Here is a 17,662-nt window from a genome sequence, read left to right on the forward strand (position 1 = left end):
ATGCTTTCTAGCCAGATTGAGTTGCATGCTCACCCGAGCAGCTCCCTGCCAGACGACCAGCGGGAGCGCGCATCATACGTCGGATAGTGCGTACATACGGTAAGATATAGTGCACTATCAAGCATGCTATTTGAAACTAGCTAGATAGTGTGCTAGATTTTGCACTATATCTTACCGTGGGTACGCACCTTAAGGAATAGATTTAAACATTTTTGTTAAAGAACATTAAATAAAACCATGCAATGAATAAACATTCCCTATTGGTTGGTGAGTTGCTGTCTAGGAGTACAGGTAATGTATGATATGAGCAAGTGGAAAAGAATGGGAGACAAAGAGGATGATCAGGTAAGAACCATAAACAAGGAAGTAACAATAGCTAAAGCAGCCTAAAGCGGGTTGGGATCGTTTGGTCTACAGCAAGTTGGTCGACAAGCATTAGGTCGACACAGTTAGGTCGACATGGGGAAAGGTCGACATGGTTCTAGGTCTACATGGGACAAGGTCGACATGGGTCTAGGTGGACAGTCAAAAGGTCGACGTGGGCTTTTTCACTGTTTTTTTACCCGAATGTCGACATGGGCAGAGTTTCCAGTGCACTGCTTCGCTCGCCATGCTCGGCACACTATTTTATTCTCCCACCATGTCCTAGTGGATGGTAGAGCACGAAATACCGCCTGTCAGCACATTAAAAAAAAAAGTGAAAAACCCCATGTTGACCTTTTCACTGTCGACCTAGACACTGTCGACCTAATGCTTGTGCCGACCTAATGACCTGTCGACCTAAACCCATGTCAACCTTGACCCATCTTGACCTTGACCCATCTTGACCTAATGGTGTCGACCCTATGCTTGTCGACAAACTTGCTGTAGACCCAATGACCGTATCCCCCTCAAGCTTGGCATCCTGCTGTGGTGTCTGAGTATATCATGTACTCCTGTTACATGCCATCTACAGCTATCCAACCACAAATGTCTCCAGAGAGGCCCGGTGGTGTTTATGACAAATGAGAGGTCTTCTAGTCATTTAAATTCCAAATGAACAAAGGGGAGAAATAGAAAACATAACTAACGAACTAAATAAATCAATTTAATTAAGATATTTACTCTCCATCCATTCTGTATTTGCCGGATCAGAAACCCATTTGGCCAACACATCCTCTTCTTTCGATGCCTGAAAATCATCACTAAAAAAAAAGTGCAATGTATCAGTGACACATAACTGAACAAAGGGGTCACAATTATTATTTCATAATTCAGTGCTTATTACAGATACAGTTTGTTCAAATCCTACTCTAACAAAAAGGGGAAAAAGTGGCTCATCTCCATTATTGAAAGTGAGGCTATATATACACACTTTACATTTTTACTCATTGTTAATGGAAAACGAAATATGATAAAGCAGACTAAAGCATTCTCAGTTTCACTACAAGACAGATAAAGAGTAATTGTGATCATACCCAAACACACTAAATAGCATATGGTCAGCAACCTTTACAAGCTACCTAGAAAAAGGAATTTTAAAGGTCATCATACTATACTTTTGTATGTGTGTAACGGTTAAAATATACTTGTATCCGTGACCCTTTCCTTAGTCCTCCCTCCTGCAGACCCAGTAATGTTTTAGACAAAATACACCAATAATAGGAAGGGCTGAGGTAGGCCCATTAAGATTTTGTGGTACCAACAATAACACATTTTTAAATGGAAGCATTAGCCTTGAATTATTGAATTAGCGTGAACACAATCGCACGCAATTAAATTATAACTAAATAAATACATCGTAGAGAAAGGCAGACATGTTGAAATGCTCCAATCAATAAGCACTATGCAGATGGTTGACAAAGAATGTGCAAATGTGGTTAATAAAGTAATTATTATTCAAGAGAAATTGGAGGGTCATTGAGCAAAATTTGTTCTCAACACCTATTTTAAAACGGGTTGGGATCATTTGGTCTATTGCATTATGGTAGAAAGTCATTAGGTCGAATCCATTAGGTCGACATGCTAAAAGGTCGACATGATTCTAGGTCGACATGGGAAAAGGTCGACATGATTCTAGGTCGAAAGGTCATTAGTTCGACAGGTCATTAGTTCGACAAGGTCATTAGTTCGACATTGTCTATGTCGACATTCACAAGGTCGACATGGGGTTTTTCACTGTTTTTTTTACCTGAATGTCAACACAGTCGACATGGACACAGTTTAAAGTGCACTGCATCCCCTCGCATCGCTCGCTGCGCTCGCTATGCGTCGGGCACGGTGCCTCGCTACGCTCGGCACACTATTTTATTCTCCCACCACGCCCTAGTGGATGGTAGGGCATGAAATACCGCCTGTCGGCACATGTTGGCTCAAAAAACAGTGAAAAACTCCATGTCGACCTTGTGAATGTCGACATAGACAATGTCGAACTAATGACCTTGTCGAACTAATGACCTGTCGAACTAATGACCTTTCGAACTAGAATCATGTCGACCTTTTCCCATGTCGACCTAGAGTCATGTCGACCTTTTAGCATGTCGACCTAATGGATTCGACCTAATGACTTTCTACCATAATGCAGTAGACCAAATGACCGCATCCCTTTAAAACTATATTCAATTAAATCAGCACATAAAAGAATGTGTTACTGTATACAGACATATACCAGCTCTTGGAAACTACTGAATGGAGTAGGATTGAGGTGGACTAAGGAGTTGAGGACCGGCGGGGTATACTGATGGCATTGGACCGAGAGGAACTATCTGCCATCTGGCTCAATCCTACCCGCGGCAATCCGGTCCCCTCTGCTAATACACTTAGCCGGCAAAGGACGTCTTCCGGCAGCCACTATACACTCGGTGGTTTGTGTGCCTGACAGCGGCGCATCCAAGGGCTGCAATCACCTGCGCCACACTCATTGGAGTACCGCACAACCCGGCTGCAGCTCGATCCACTGGCCGGAGAAAGATAGTGTGGAAAACGACGCAAAGGTACTGAGACCCAGCGTACACACTAAGCAATTTGCAGGTCATATGGTTTCAGAAATTTGCGTTGTTTATTAAAAGACTGACATGTCCTATTAAATAAGTAATTATTACATCACCAACCTTGAAGAAAGGACCCATGCTATAAGTCTTTGCAGGAAAGGACTCTTTATAAATTATCACTCACACTACCACTGTGTGTGATCTGTCGGAAACATCTGCCCAATTGCAACGTCCCACTTGTTCAAAAAGGAACTGGTAACTATAGTTACAACCCTATGCAACTGCATTTAAATGGCTTTTTAAATAATCGTGGTTTTGTGCATGCATGCATGATCGTTGTTTTATGGTTTATTGATTTATATGTTTTTTATGGTTTTTGTAATATCTGTAATAAATTGTTTTAAGTGTACAGAAGGCGCCTACTGGTTTTCTTCTTTCTGTGTACTCTGTGTTTGAGGGCGGCATCCCTCTACCAGAGGGCAGCTATCTGTACACGTCACAGCACACCTGTCCCTAGCGCTCAAATTCCGCTACAATTACAAAATAACCTAAAACAGAACAGTAATGGAGATACGGTCCTGCTGTGAAGCAACTGAAATAAAATCTTAGTAACAGAACTTTTAACCATAAATTGCATATAATTGATAGATTAAATAGGCTTAAGCAAATATATCTACAGGTATACTTGTATAAAGTTAGATTATGATTAATGTTAGGCTGTAACTTGGGTTAGCATGTAATTAGGGTTAGATTACTGTTTAGGTTTGGATAAGAGTTAGACTCCAATTAGGGTCAGATTATGGTTACCCTGAGGTTAGGGATTGTGATAGGTGTATATTCAAAGTTAATGTAGAAATCACATTGTCAATATGCTGACTGTTGACATTCAAAGAGTCGACATGGCATTGTTGACATCATGTCAATGTCAAGTCTACATTCTGTTTATGTTCCTATTCTCAGTGTCAGCATAAAATACCTCACCAAACAGGGTCTACTTTACCAACAATGGTCAAAGATAACGGAGCTATACTCCTATAGCTTAATGTTTGTCATAGGACTAGCAGTTGCCTAAACCCTTCTCCTGTGAAGTTCCCTTTCAAAATGCTCATTTTAGTATACATTAGTGATATGTAACTAATAAAACGATTTAAAGTTTTAGCAGGAGTTACCATTTAATAAACATATTAACATAGAACTTGCATACCTTTTATGATGGTTGTCAGTTACATATTGAAAGTGAGGATTTGACACTTCCTCCTGAACTCCTGGAAAACAGAGATCATGTTTTAATTTCTATATGGGCACAAAGCACTGCAGTACTAACGCTGGTCCACATAGGCCAGGCATGCCCAAAGTCAGGCCCGGGGGCCAATTGCGGCCCGTGCTGTCATTTCAAGTGGCCCGCAGCCTCCAGCTGGAAGCGGGCAGAGCATTAGATGTGGGAAGTACAGGACACTAAAGGTGGGGCTCCGGTGAGCGCGCCTTTACCTTGCTGTCTGCTGCAGTGAGGAGGTGCCGGGCGCCACAGTTTGATGTGTTTGGCGTCCTACCCCTGCTGCTGCAATCGTATATCACCCTACTCCACAATCACAGTGACAGCAGTGTTTGGGGAGGGGGGCAGCAAGGGGGAGGCTTGCTCCCGTAAAGAGGGCAGCAGCAGGAGCCCAAGCATCTCCTGTCCTTGCAGTGCCTGCTTTGCCTCTACTACCTCTGGCTCACACAAGGGGCTGGGAAACATACAGAGAAGGGAGGGGGCAGAGTGGGGGACATACAGTGAAGGAGGGTCAGGCTGGGGGATATACAGTGAATGGGGGCAGAGTGGAGTACATAGTGAATGAGGGTCATACAGTGCACGGGAGTCATACAGTGAAGGAGGGTCAGGCTTGGGGACGTACAATGAATGGAGGCACTGATGGACATTAAGAGAAGGGGGGCAGGCTGTGGGACAGAGTGAATGGGTGCAGAGTGGGGAACATACAGTGAATGGGGGACATACAGTGAAGGAGGGGCAGGCTGGGGGAAATACAATGAAGGGGCAGGCTGGGGAACATAGAGTGAGTGGGGGACCATTCTGATGTGATTAATGATTCAAAGAATGTCAGGCTGAATGGTCGGCCCCACATTTTCACCTCACCAAATCTGGACCTCGTCTCAAAAAGTTTGGACACCCCTGACATAGTAATCTACTCATAGCTGTATTTTTCATGAGGCATGCATTGTCGCTGCTACTGTAAGACGTACTGTAACCAGGGCCGGTGTAAGGCTTCTCAGCACCCTAGGCAAAACTTCAACTTACTGCTCCCCCTCCCCCCCCCCATACTGCCACCAATAACCACTGTCCAACCCCTTAAGACATACAGTACTTAATGCATACTTGCCTAACATTCCAGAATGGCAGGGAGGCTTCTGAAAATCGTGTGGTCCTCCCAGCCCCATAGGAACATTGGCAAGTCCTCTGCTTTCCCTGAAGGCCCCCAGCATCCTCCCCTTTACCACCCACAACAGAGTTCAAGGAAGAGGGGGCAGCAAAGTAGGGAAGTATGCCTCAAGGGAAAGTATGGAGGTGAGCTCTTAGAAGTTTGACAGCCACCACCTGCATTAAGTACAAGGATCCTCATAGACATCCTTGGTTTTTGTGATAGGCAGACTTGGTGGCGCCCCCAGATCCCGGCTGCTTAAAGCTGCCTAATGGTAAAGCCGACCCTGACTGTAACAGGTCATGTGCAAAATCATAGGTCATGATATGATATACATGAAAACCACACTTACCTTGTTCATCAACAGAAATGTGGCGAATTATAACCGGTGTCGAGTATGCTGGCACTAGCAATGGTAAATTAGAGGGAACTGCGTACCCACATGGTACAGGAACATCATAACCACTTGGCACCCAAGTACTTGTATTGTCACCCACATCCTGTGGCTCCTGAGATGCAGAGGAATCTCCCTCTTGAAATTGCCCAATGTCAATAACAGAATAAGGGTTAACTTTTTTTGGCACAGTACTCGGATCATTTGTTGTGGTAAGATCTTGAGATGATTCTTCACTGGCATCTTCTATCTGGTGGAATGCTACAGTAACAAACAAAACATCACAATAAAAAGGGGGGCTTCTAAAGAATAAACTATATAAACAATACAGTAAAACATGAACTCATCTGATTATTTATTTCTTATATTGACTTACATAGGTTAAAATCGAAACAAAATCCTGTTTAGGATTCGCTGTACAGTCGCCGTGTTCCGGAGGGCTGGAGCATTCGCTGCCAGCCCTCCCTGTAGCCCTATTCAATGCCGCAGGGGCTCGCTGCCCCTGATGGTGATTCTTATCCCCTGTGAGCTGGGGGACGGCTGCAGGCAGGGAGATGGAAGCCTCCCTGTCTGAGCCGGACACTATGGGGCAGAAGCAGGGCTCCCGGGGACACAGGCAGCAGAAGCTGCCCCCCAAGAGAGCTGACAGGGGACTGGGGTAGGTAGCCGCTGCACTGCTCCCGCTCATGCATATGTAATGAGCGGGAGCAGTGTGAAGTGAATATATGAATATGCAATGAGCGGCTCTCGGCCCCCTGCTGGCTGTTATGTGTAAAAAATAAATAAACAATGTAAATATATATTCATGTGCTGTAAGCACAAGTATGAATAAAAATAGCATGCCCCTTCACATTCCAGTTCACCATGAAAAGATAGCGATTGCTACACGGTGACACAGCGAAAATCACTCCGAAAGCAATTTTCCATCTGATCATTGAATACACTCAAGGTGAATCACATTGAAAAACCACATCGAATTGTGGTGACTATCAGACGGCGAATTGTCCGTCATTCACTGTTCGCCATCGGTGAATAGTGCATGTTGAATAGGGTGAATCACTTTTTCATTAAAAAGATTCACCTTAGAGCACGAAAACAGCTCACATTCGCCGTAGAACATGGCAAATCAGTCTCATTGAATACTGCCCTCTGAATCTCTCATCCTATTAAATTTCCCCCATGGTATCATAAATGTCTTGGAAAGCTACGGATTATACTTACGATAATTCCTTTTCTTCAGAGTACTTCATGGCAGCCGGACAATGGGTTCATCCCTCTCTCCCCTCTTAATTAGACAGGTAGTTTTTCCATAGGACACGCCCCTTCTCCACCTGTACATTAGCCAGCACCTTCCCCCATGCCTTCAGTCTTTTGACATGTCTCCGCCACCGATCCTAGGGAAAAACACAAACATGGGGGGGGGGGGTAATAATATAGGCTGCCATGAAGTACTCCGAAGAAAAGGAATTATCGTAAGTATAATCCGTAGCTTTCTTCTTCTTACTTCATGGCATCCGGACGATGGGATATACCAAAGCAGTAGGGTGGGCTACAATACCTTAGATCAAGGCCTGATGTAGAACTCTGCTCCCAAAAGATTCTTCAGATACATCCAATGCATAATGTTTCGCAAAGGTATGTATGGACGACTATGTCGCAGCCTGGCATATGTCCTTGACCGAGACGTTAGCCTCTCTCGCCCAGGAAGTTGCCATTGCTCTAGCCGAGTGTGCCTTTATGCCTTCTGGAACTTGCCGGCCAACTTTCTTGTAGGTGAAACAAATTACTTCTTTGAGCCACCTGGAGATAGTTTGTTTTGAAGGAGCGAATCCTTTCTTCGCCCCTTGTGGAATCACAAACAATGACCTCGTTTTCCTGAAGCTTGCTGTTCGGTCCAAATACATTTTTATTATTCTAACCATATCCAACGTATGAAGATCTTCCTCTCTTCTACTAGTTGGGTTTGGAAAAAAAGAAGGCAAAACAATATCTTGACTCATATGAAACGAGGAAACCACCTTCGGCAAAAATGAAGGTTTGGTTCTCAGGACTACTTTGTCTGGGAATAACTTAAGATAGGGTTCGAAGCATAATAACGCATGCAGCTCCCCCACTCGTCTTGCTGACGTGATAGCCACCATGAACATCACTTTCCATGTGAGAAATTTTAGTTTAGACCTCTCACATGGTTCGAATGGAGTTGCCATGAGACCATTTAACACTAGATTGAGATCCCACTGAGGGACTATCGGTCTAACTCTTGGTCGGATTCTCTTCGCTGCTTGACAAAACCTCTCTATCAGCACGTGGTCTGCCAACTTCCTATCCAACAGAGTGTTGAGTGCCGAAACTTGCACCTTCAGAGTCGCTATTGACAGTCCTTTATTGAAACCTTCACAGAGGAATTGTGAAACATGTGATATTTTTGCCTTGGGAAATGGGAACCTATCCTTTGACCATCCAGCAAAGATTCTCCAGATTCTGTAATATATGTCAGACGACACCTTCTTCCTTGCTTGCAGAAGTATGTCTATCACGACTGGTGGCAAACCTTTGTCCGCTAACTGCTTCCTTTCAAGCTCCACGCCGCTAAATGTAACTTTTGTGGATCTTGACACACTACTGGTCCCTGCGTCAGGAGATCGTGCGACACTGGACGAAACCATGGTTCTGCCACCGCCATGCTTTCTACCACCCGGAAACCAGGACCTCCTGGGCCAGTATGGAAGAATGGCTATTGCCCGAACTCTCTCCGACCTGATCTTCCATAACACTTTGTGAGTGGGAAAGGTGGAAATATGTACACTAGAGTGAACTCCCACCATTGAGACAGGGCGTCCACCCCTTCTGACCCCTGCGTCGGGAATCTGGAAAAGAACCGAGGAGTCTTTGCATTCTCTGGAGTCGCCATGAGGTCTATTTGTGGTTGGCCGAATCTGCGAACTATCTGCCTGAAGACAGAGTCCTTCAACTCCCATTCCCCTGGCAATACTTGATTTCTGCTTAGGAAGTCTGCTAGTTGATTTTCTTCTCCCGGCACATGCAGTGCCGAAATGGACAAGAGATGTTTTTCTGCCCAGACCAGGATCAAACGAATCTCTTCCAACAGTGGGCGACTTCTTGTCCCCCCTTGTTTGTTGATATATGCGACCGTGGCTATATTGTCTGAGAAAACTCGCAGATGGGACCCCTCTATCTCGATGGTGAAAGCTCTTATGGCCATATACACTGCTCGAAGTTCTCTGTGATTTGATGACAGCTCTGACTCTTGAATGGACCAAATACCTTGGGTAGTTTTGCCTAAACAATGCGCTCCCCACCCTGTGGCGCTTGCGTCCGTTGTCAGGACTACATACTGCGGACTTGAGAGAGACATTGTTCTGGACGCCATATACCTGCTTTGCCACCAATGCAGAGATAGAACCACTGGACGGGGTAACGTGATGTAGCGGTCCAGAGGAACCTGGTTCCTGGTATAGGGAAGAAGATGCCATTGCAGTGTTCTCATATGCCATCTGGCCCACGGAACTACTTCCACTGTAGACGCCATCATTCCTAGAAGACTTATTGCCAGTCTCAGAGGAACTTTCTGATTTCTTTGAATAGCATCCACCAGATCTTGAATTCTGCTGCATCTCTGACTGGTCAGAGTGACCTCGAATTGTAATGTGTCTATGACGACGCCCAGATACTGAATAGTTTGTGTAGGGGACAGATGACTCTTGCTCCAGTTGATCAACCACCCGTGACCCTGTAAGAAATGAACGACTGTTTCTGCATCTCGGACGGCTTCTGCCTCTGATCTTGCTGAGATGAGCAGATCGTCCAGATAGGCCCAAATTGCTATATTCTTCTTCCTTAGACACTCTATCATGACCACAAGCACTTTTGTAAATACCCTCGGTGAGGATGTAAGGCCAAAGGGAAGGCAGGTAAACTGAAGATGGTTTCCTTAGACGCAGAACCTGAGAAATTTTCTGTCTGGTATACAAATAGGGACATGAAAATAAGCGTCCTTTAGGTCTATTGAGACCAGGTAGTCTTCCCTTCTTAGTCCCATCAGTATAGACTTGGCTGTCTCCATATGGAACTTGCGTTTCCAGATTCTGGCGTTTAAATCTCTTAGATCCAAGATTGTCCTGAATCCTCCAGAACTTTTTGTTACTACAAACAGGCGAGAGTAAAACCCTAGGCCTTCCTCCGCCTCCGGAACAGACTCTACCGCTCCTGATTCTACCAGATCCTTTATACTTGAGATCAGAGCCTCTTGCTCCGCCCTTGAAACTGGAACTTGAGAAACTAAAAATTTTTCCCGTCTGGGTTTTGAAAGAAATTCTAGGCGATATCCCGTGGACACTACTTCTAATACCCAAGTGTCTTGAGCCGTTTGCTCCCACATGTGGGCAAACTGCAGCAGTCTTCCGGCGACCTGGATACTCTCCACGGGACACGGATTGTCACTGTTTTTTATCGCCTCTTTTAACTGTCTGTCGGAAGAATGCCCTGGAGATCCCCGAGGTATATCTCTCCCGAAATGGCCTCCCAGGTCTGTAAGATCTGGCCTGCCTGAAACTTTGCCTGGGGAAATAGTTGGATCCCCTTCCCCTCTTATCTTGGGGAAGTCTGACTGACTTACCCCCTGACATTCTTTGTATCATCTGGTCTAGTTTACTGCCAAAAAGAAATTCACCCTCAAACGGCAGAGTAGCCAGCTTGTTTTTAGAGTGGGAGTCTGCTGCCCAGGACTTAAGTCACCGGGCCCTCCTCGCCACTACTCCAGACGTCAACGCCTTAGCTGAATAATCCAGCACATCTAACGATGCCTCACAGATGTAGTCGACGGCAAGCTGAATCTGAGCCAGACTACTAATAATTTGCTCTCTGGCGACACGCTCCTGTAGATCCTCCTGTAAGGAAGCACACCAGATTCTGAGAGCTCTGGCCGATGAGGCAATGGCCAACCCTGATTTAATGGAGGTTGAACTGGAGATATGCAGCCTCTTCAGGGCACTCTCCATACGCTTATCCATAGGGTCTTTAAGAGAGGCCCCGTCCTCCACGGGAATTGTTGTCCTAGTGGTGACCTCGGACACTGCCGCGTCTATTTTGGGAATATTGCACCACTTTAGGAATTCCGCATCCTCTATTGGGTACATTCTTTTTGTCCTTTTAACAGAACCAATACGTTTATCTGCATTGGCCCATTCTTTAGTGAGTATCTCTTTAACGACTTTGTGAACGGGAAAACACCTTCCCTTCCTGGATCTGTCCTCAAACAACGCGTCATACTCCGTTTTGACTGGCTGTTTATAGTTCAATGTCTTATACAACTCTTTAAGGACAACTTCCACAAGCTCCAAATTGAAAGAGCGCTCCTCTTCCACTAGTTCGCCAGACTCTGCACCAGAGGCTCCAGACCCCATATCATCATCAGTGTCTGCAGCTGCAGGCACATCATATTCTTGGTCCAAACTGGTCTGAGACCTTGACCTTTTACCTTGGTATTCCTTTTTGGAAACAAAGTTTTCCTTCATCCAAGTCATTAACTCACTAATCTGGGATACGGTACCAATACTAGCATCAGCCTCCTTAGCACAGCTCTGACACATGGATTTTTCACCAGTGAAAACTTTATTACATCCAATGCATGTTTTACTAATATGCTTCTTCTTAGCCAATTTCTTCTTAGTCACCACAGGCACACTAGAATTTAAACAAACAGTAATCACTAACTATATTGCATTAAACCTAACATAAGAAAACCAGTCCTCAGAGAGGACTTACCTGGGCAGCAATGCAAAAACCTTCTGAGAGGCTTCCTCTGCGTCCATGTCTCACACAAGGTGTTTAACACACAACATTGGATCCAGCACACTTTAGGAAGCGCCTGTTACACCGACCAGGCGCATTATAAAGGCTACTTCCGTCCCTGCCTTCTGGGCCGGAGCCAGGCAGCGTGCGCGTCATTCTCCGACGCTGGAACGCACGCCAACCCGACTTCCGACCCCAGTGAGCCGCACACGCGGCGCAGTGAATTGCGCGTCATCTGGGGACGCGCCGCCAGCCAGCTCAGGTCAGAGTAGTGCACCCTAAGTAGAACGCACGCTGCTGACCCGCACGAACTTCCGCCGTAAGCCCAACGCTAACACACACGCCGGGACCCACGCCGGCGTGTCGCTGACAACCAGCAGAGGCTCCCGCCGCTCACCAGGGACTCCGGGTGAGATTTAATAGGATGAGAGATTCAGAAAATGAGAGATTTGGGAAGGTTTTTTAAAGCGGCAATCATTTACACTGCAACATTAGTTTGATTTTGCAGTGTAAATGATTGCCTCTTTAAAAAAACAGGATATTTCTTCCCAAATCTCTCACTTTCTGAATCTCTCATCCTATTAAATCTCACCCTATGTGTCTGGGGGTCCACGCCACCGGCCAGGACCTTTTTAGGGAACCGGCACCGCCATCCCAATGCTGCCCAGGACTGGCAGCATAACGCCTACCAGTGAGTAAAAATAAAAAACCTACACTACCCTGTCTATCTACTTAGGAGACAGGAAAAAGACTGAAGGCATGGGGGAAGGTGCTGGCTAATGTACAGGCGGAGAAGGGGCGTGTCCTAGGGAAAAACAACCTGTCTAATTAAGAGGGGAGAGAGGGATGAACCCATTGTCTGGCTGCCATGAAGTAAGAAGAAGAAAGATGATGGGTAACGCTGGCAGTTACTGTACATGCACAGTCCATCTTATGGGCATGTTATAGATTATCAGTATAATGGTGCCCACACATGGTGACATATGTGCTAGGTGCGATTTGAACCATACAATTGTGCTATACAATTTGGACTGTGCACTGGGTGCAATTTCAACTACATGCTATTTGAACAACACGATTTTTGACTACACTACAATAGTCAATTACAGGGTACATGCAATTTAGTTAAAAAATACCTGCCTGCACATACCTTTTTTGCCTTGCGATATGGACTACGCGGGAGCGTGCATCGAAAGGCAAAATTGAGGCAATTTCTACTAGATGTGATGCGATTCAAACGAAAAAGTTCAAACTGCACACGATAATCTCACCTTAAGTGATACACAGATGCTCAACTGCCGACATAAGACTGAGAAACTGATACAGGGCTGCAGAACGTTTTGATGGTGCAATGACTGTACATCTAAACACACAGATCAGTATTTCAGCACCTACAGATGCTAATAGTGGGCATCCGAGTTCTTGCACATACATACATTAGCTAATGATTTTCAAACGGTATAATGCAAATAGACTAAACGATATTGTTAACATCAAATCCTGGAGTATAGCTGTAACTGACAACATTGTCAGAATTTGACTGCATGTACAGAGGACAGATGGGGTTATTAACAACCTGTGGGAACACGTATCATTAACAATATAGTGTGTGCACATTAGTCAATATGCACGATTATATCATTAGCAATATTGTTATCATGCATATGGATGATCGCATTTGCATAATTTTTACACACCTTTAGCTTATTATGTACCTGCTACACTTACATTTCATAAGAGTATAGAACTCACCCGGAGGATCTGGTAGTTTAAGTTCTAGGTCAATGAGATCATCCCCAGACAACTGAACTGGGTGTCTGTCAGCTTCTGGTGCATCATCACCACTATCAAAATCAAACTTTTCTCCTTCCTCTTCCTCATCATCAGCAAGTGCATGAAACGTTAACTCGTTTTCTAAAACTGTGATGTAAAAACAAAAAGTATCGAGACTCAATAGAAGTCATGGAATACAGTTATCATTCATGCAAATGTGAAGCAAAGCTTTAAAAACTTTAAACATTTGTGTCATACACAATATACTGTTTAAATCTGAATATAGCATTGAGAATTATGTAGATATTAGAATACGCTCTTGACCATCACCTTACACTGCATTACAGTTCATTTTATACACCGATAATGGAATAGTGATTTGTTTGTTTTGCGTTAGAGAGTGAGTAAAGCTATAAGATATATAGGGGGAAATTTACTAAGATGTGAATAGACTTTACATGTAATATTGCTATAGGCAACCAATCATAATCACACTTGTGACACCTGGGAACATATGCACTGCACACCCTGCACCCATTATAAATACACCTATGCACACACACAAAGACACACAAACAGAGATTGGGGACACTCCTATAAAAAAAAATACACACACGCAAAATGTTTAATCCTATATAATAAAAAATAATCAAAAAACAATAAATTCCGCATATTTTATATAATGCTATTAAATTCATAATGCCTTGCCTGTTTGGAAATGAACAATGGGTGAATTGTGAGAGCGTACGTTAAGAGTGGAATGGAAAAAAGGCATGTGCATTTTCTCAATCTAACTACTATTGTGGCAAACAATTGAGGAGTATTTGTCATATAGGAGTTGTGCAGTCTGCCATTTTAAATAATCTTCCCTTTTCATGAAGGCCTCAAAGTGTGTCAAGCACCAGTGACAAGGGACCTTTGACGGGAACAATTCCCATTCTGTTTTCAGCCCTTTCCACCACACTGCCCCCTCATATCACCCTGCTCCAGCAATTTCCCTTGTGCTAAATTAAAAACATCACTTATGAACAATGAGCCGCCAGACAGGGCCTAAATGTTCTCTTCACTAATACTCAAAAAGCACAATTCTGCAGGAAATAGAAGATACAGAGATTTGTAGCATTCTCACAAGTCATTACATAAACTAGATAAAAATGAAATAACCGCTAGTCTAGTCTAGTATGTACTATTTACCATGAAGTGTAATTATCCATACAACAGCGGACTGATGATCAAAACATTACATTTACTAATGCCCCTTTTAGACCGCACATATTAACCGGTATATTGCCATTTTTTTACCATTTCAAAATGGTAATATGTGCTGTCTGAAAAGTCCAGAGTGAATTTACCGTTTTAAAATAACTGGTATTTTAAAACGGTAAAAAAGCAGGGTCCTACCCGTTTCAGACCCATTTTTTTTTGCGGTCTGAATGGGTCTGAAACGGTACCCAGGCAGCACTGAGCACTATTGGTCCCCATCGCCGTGCATATTTAATGAGCCGGCCGCTCATTAAATAAGTACATATGTAATGAGCGTCCGGCTCATTAAATATGCACAGTGCTGGCTCAGAGTTAACCGGCTAATGCTACCCTGCCCCTGCCTCAGGTACTGGGGGATGAGGGGGTATGAGCCGGTATGAGCCATAGAGGAGGGGAGGGAGGAGGCGGAGTGGAGTGAGGAGGTGCGGGCCGTGTCACAGGGATTCCCAGGATCTGGGACTGTGACATAGGGATCCCAGGGATCTGGAAATGTTATCAGTCTCACCCGGTGTCGCCATCTTTCTTCTCTGCTGGGCACATAGGGTGACCGGGTTCTCGGGGCAGAGGAACGGGCATTACCTCCAGAATTAAGGTGACTTATCTGCTTCTCCCATTACCACAACAACCAGGCTCGCCCCTCCCACATTAAACATCATCTCCATCGTCTTAACAAACGGAAGCATAGAGTTGTCACCTGCAATATGGCGTCCTGCTCTCTGCCCTCTTTAGAGGTCGATAAGTGGGCGTGATCTAGTTTGAACGCTTGGCATTGATTTGTCCTGGAAAGCTCCGGCACCACTCTTTCAAAACCAATAGGAATACAAAAAGGTGACTGGGGGCTCTGTATATACAACAGGTCACAGTGATGCTGCTTTCACACCGCAAACCTGCTTTAGACCAGGTATTTACATGCGGTGTGAAAGGGGTTAAACTTGCTCTGACCAGCTTGGAAGCTTGGATCTGGCCCTGGGTTATTTTGAAGGACCCTTTTTCACTGAGCCACAACCTGGGTAGACCCGGCAATAACCTAGGTTATTGCAGCAGTGTATTTTCTTTGACAGACTGAATTTTTTTTTTTTTTTTTACACATCTCATTTATGTACAGACATTTCATAAAAATCCTGAAGCCCACTATGTCACAAGAATTCATACAGGTTGAGTATCCCTTATCCAAAATGCTCGGTACCAGAAGCATTTTGGATAACGGATTATTCCATATTTTGGAATATTTTTATATTTGAATGAGGTATTATGAGGTATTTTGCATTTATGTTGTACAAACACATCAAACACATGAAATACACACAAATACATTTTATTTGTGCATGAAACAAGGTTTTAAAACATGAAACAAAGTTTGTGTGTTATCTCAGACACTGAATTTGAATGCCAAACAATCCCTTGAACATATTTAGTGCCAGTTACATATCATGTCCCCATTAGTGCCAGTTACAGATGTTCCAAACTATGATTTTCAGAATAATATTATGGATAAGGGATTCTCAACCTCTAGTTTAATATATTACTAAACACAAAGCTTGAATTTACCTTCAGGTGGTGGGGGAGGGAACTCCTCTATATCCAGATTTTCCAGACTTCCCATTCTCCCCGCTCTTTTAGTGTTTCAACAAAAAAATGTCATCCTGTATTAAGATACAATAACTATGTCAATGAGCATTGTTAAGTATATGATTTGAGGTGAATGTGATAAATACAAAGTTCCACATAGTCATTTAATGTACAATTACTTTTTTTATTTTTTATTAAATGGACATTCAGAGGATGTTATGACAACCTTCAAAGGCTTCTTCACAGAAGCTTAACTGTAGATAACTAAAAAGAAAATGCAAAAAATAATGATAATTTTACTATTTAACCCATGGGTAGTACTCACGTGAACTTACAGTAAAGGGAAGTGCTGTCTACATTGATAGGGGGATTAAATTGTTTGAGAGCGTTAGCTCCAGTGTGAAGTGGCTAAGTGCGGCCTTTTTGCACCCCAAGGATTAACTATACGAAGCAGCTTCTCCCATGTTTACTTCTGGCAGCACAGCAGTCATTATGGCACTTACTACTTCCCCAGGTGAAGGCCCTATTTAACCCACCCATGCAGTGACATAGTAGCATAAAACCTATTACAAGGTATAAAAGACTGGGCAGAGAAATGTTGATTGGTTAACATGGTGCATCAATAGATCTCATATATATTATGAGATCTATTGTCAGATGACATAGTTGTTAGCTCAACCATATACATAAGAAAGCAGCCAAGAAGTCCACTATGGAGTACAACTCACCTCTGAGGCAAAACTGCCCTTACCATTGCCTGTAGGGAACACCCAGAGCAAAGTTACAGTACAAATGGCTATATCCAGAATTATTAGCAGTGTGAAAACCAAGCTTGGATAATTGGAGCAGTTGATAGGTATACTAGATGCAGGGTATCAAAATAGGACAAGCGTAGAAGTTGACTATAGAAACCAACCAGCTTTTAGCTCTCATTTATCAAGTACATTCTAGAAAACGGTAGCTAGAAGTGGTTACTATGGGCAACTTCTCCACCTGTCCGCTTTACAATGTTTGATACACATCCATTTTCCCTGCTTAGAACATATAGTTTCCGGTCAGGGCAGGGGATGGTCGAACGCATGCGAGCTCCCATCCACCGGAGCTTCCATCCCCGGACCCCGGAGAAAGGGCGCCCCATGGACGGGAGGAGGACGGAGGGGAGAAGGCAGAGGAGAGGACCTGGCGGCACAGGACACTGTGACCACTCCACCCCGGCCGGGACAGGTGCACCGCCACGACCCTGGCATGACCACTGAGGTGCACTGAGGACACGGAACAGGACGTGGCACAGGACCCGGCCGCAGGCGCACAGCTCGGCCCCCGGCATGACCTCCAGAGGCAGCAACCTTCATCAGCACCTGGCCGCGACAGTGAAGGAGATCCGGCCCGCAGGCCCCAGCCACAGTCCCCCACCAGGGAGGAGGTATGATTAGACTACCGGGGTAAGCAGCGTGGAAGCCTCACTG

General features: G+C 44.4%; 1 protein-coding gene across 5 annotated transcripts in view; it reads right to left on the reverse strand.

The window, feature by feature from the left end:
• ARHGEF10 (Rho guanine nucleotide exchange factor 10) overlaps window positions 1–17,662 on the reverse strand; it is a 165,225-nt gene that overhangs the window by 107,947 nt on the left and 39,616 nt on the right. For 4 of the 5 annotated variants that reach the window (XM_083177365.1, XM_083177366.1, XM_083177361.1 and 1 more), the window contains exons 2-6: window positions 16,176–16,270; window positions 13,320–13,511; window positions 5,739–6,041; window positions 4,174–4,234; window positions 1,105–1,184 (exon numbers count right to left, since the gene is read on the reverse strand). In XM_083177365.1, the coding sequence (XP_083033491.1) occupies window positions 1,105–1,184; window positions 4,174–4,234; window positions 5,739–6,041; window positions 13,320–13,511; window positions 16,176–16,230 (691 nt within the window). In that variant the 5' untranslated portion in view covers window positions 16,231–16,270. The remainder of the gene's footprint in view (window positions 1–1,104; window positions 1,185–4,173; window positions 4,235–5,738; window positions 6,042–13,319; window positions 13,512–16,175; window positions 16,271–17,662) is intronic. The other variant, XM_083177364.1, reaches the window with a different exon arrangement.

Source organism: Crinia signifera, chromosome 3 (genome assembly GCF_055691185.1).
Source record: "Crinia signifera chromosome 3, ASM5569118v1, whole genome shotgun sequence".
In the NCBI taxonomy this organism is placed as follows: Eukaryota; Metazoa; Chordata; class Amphibia; order Anura; family Myobatrachidae; genus Crinia; species Crinia signifera.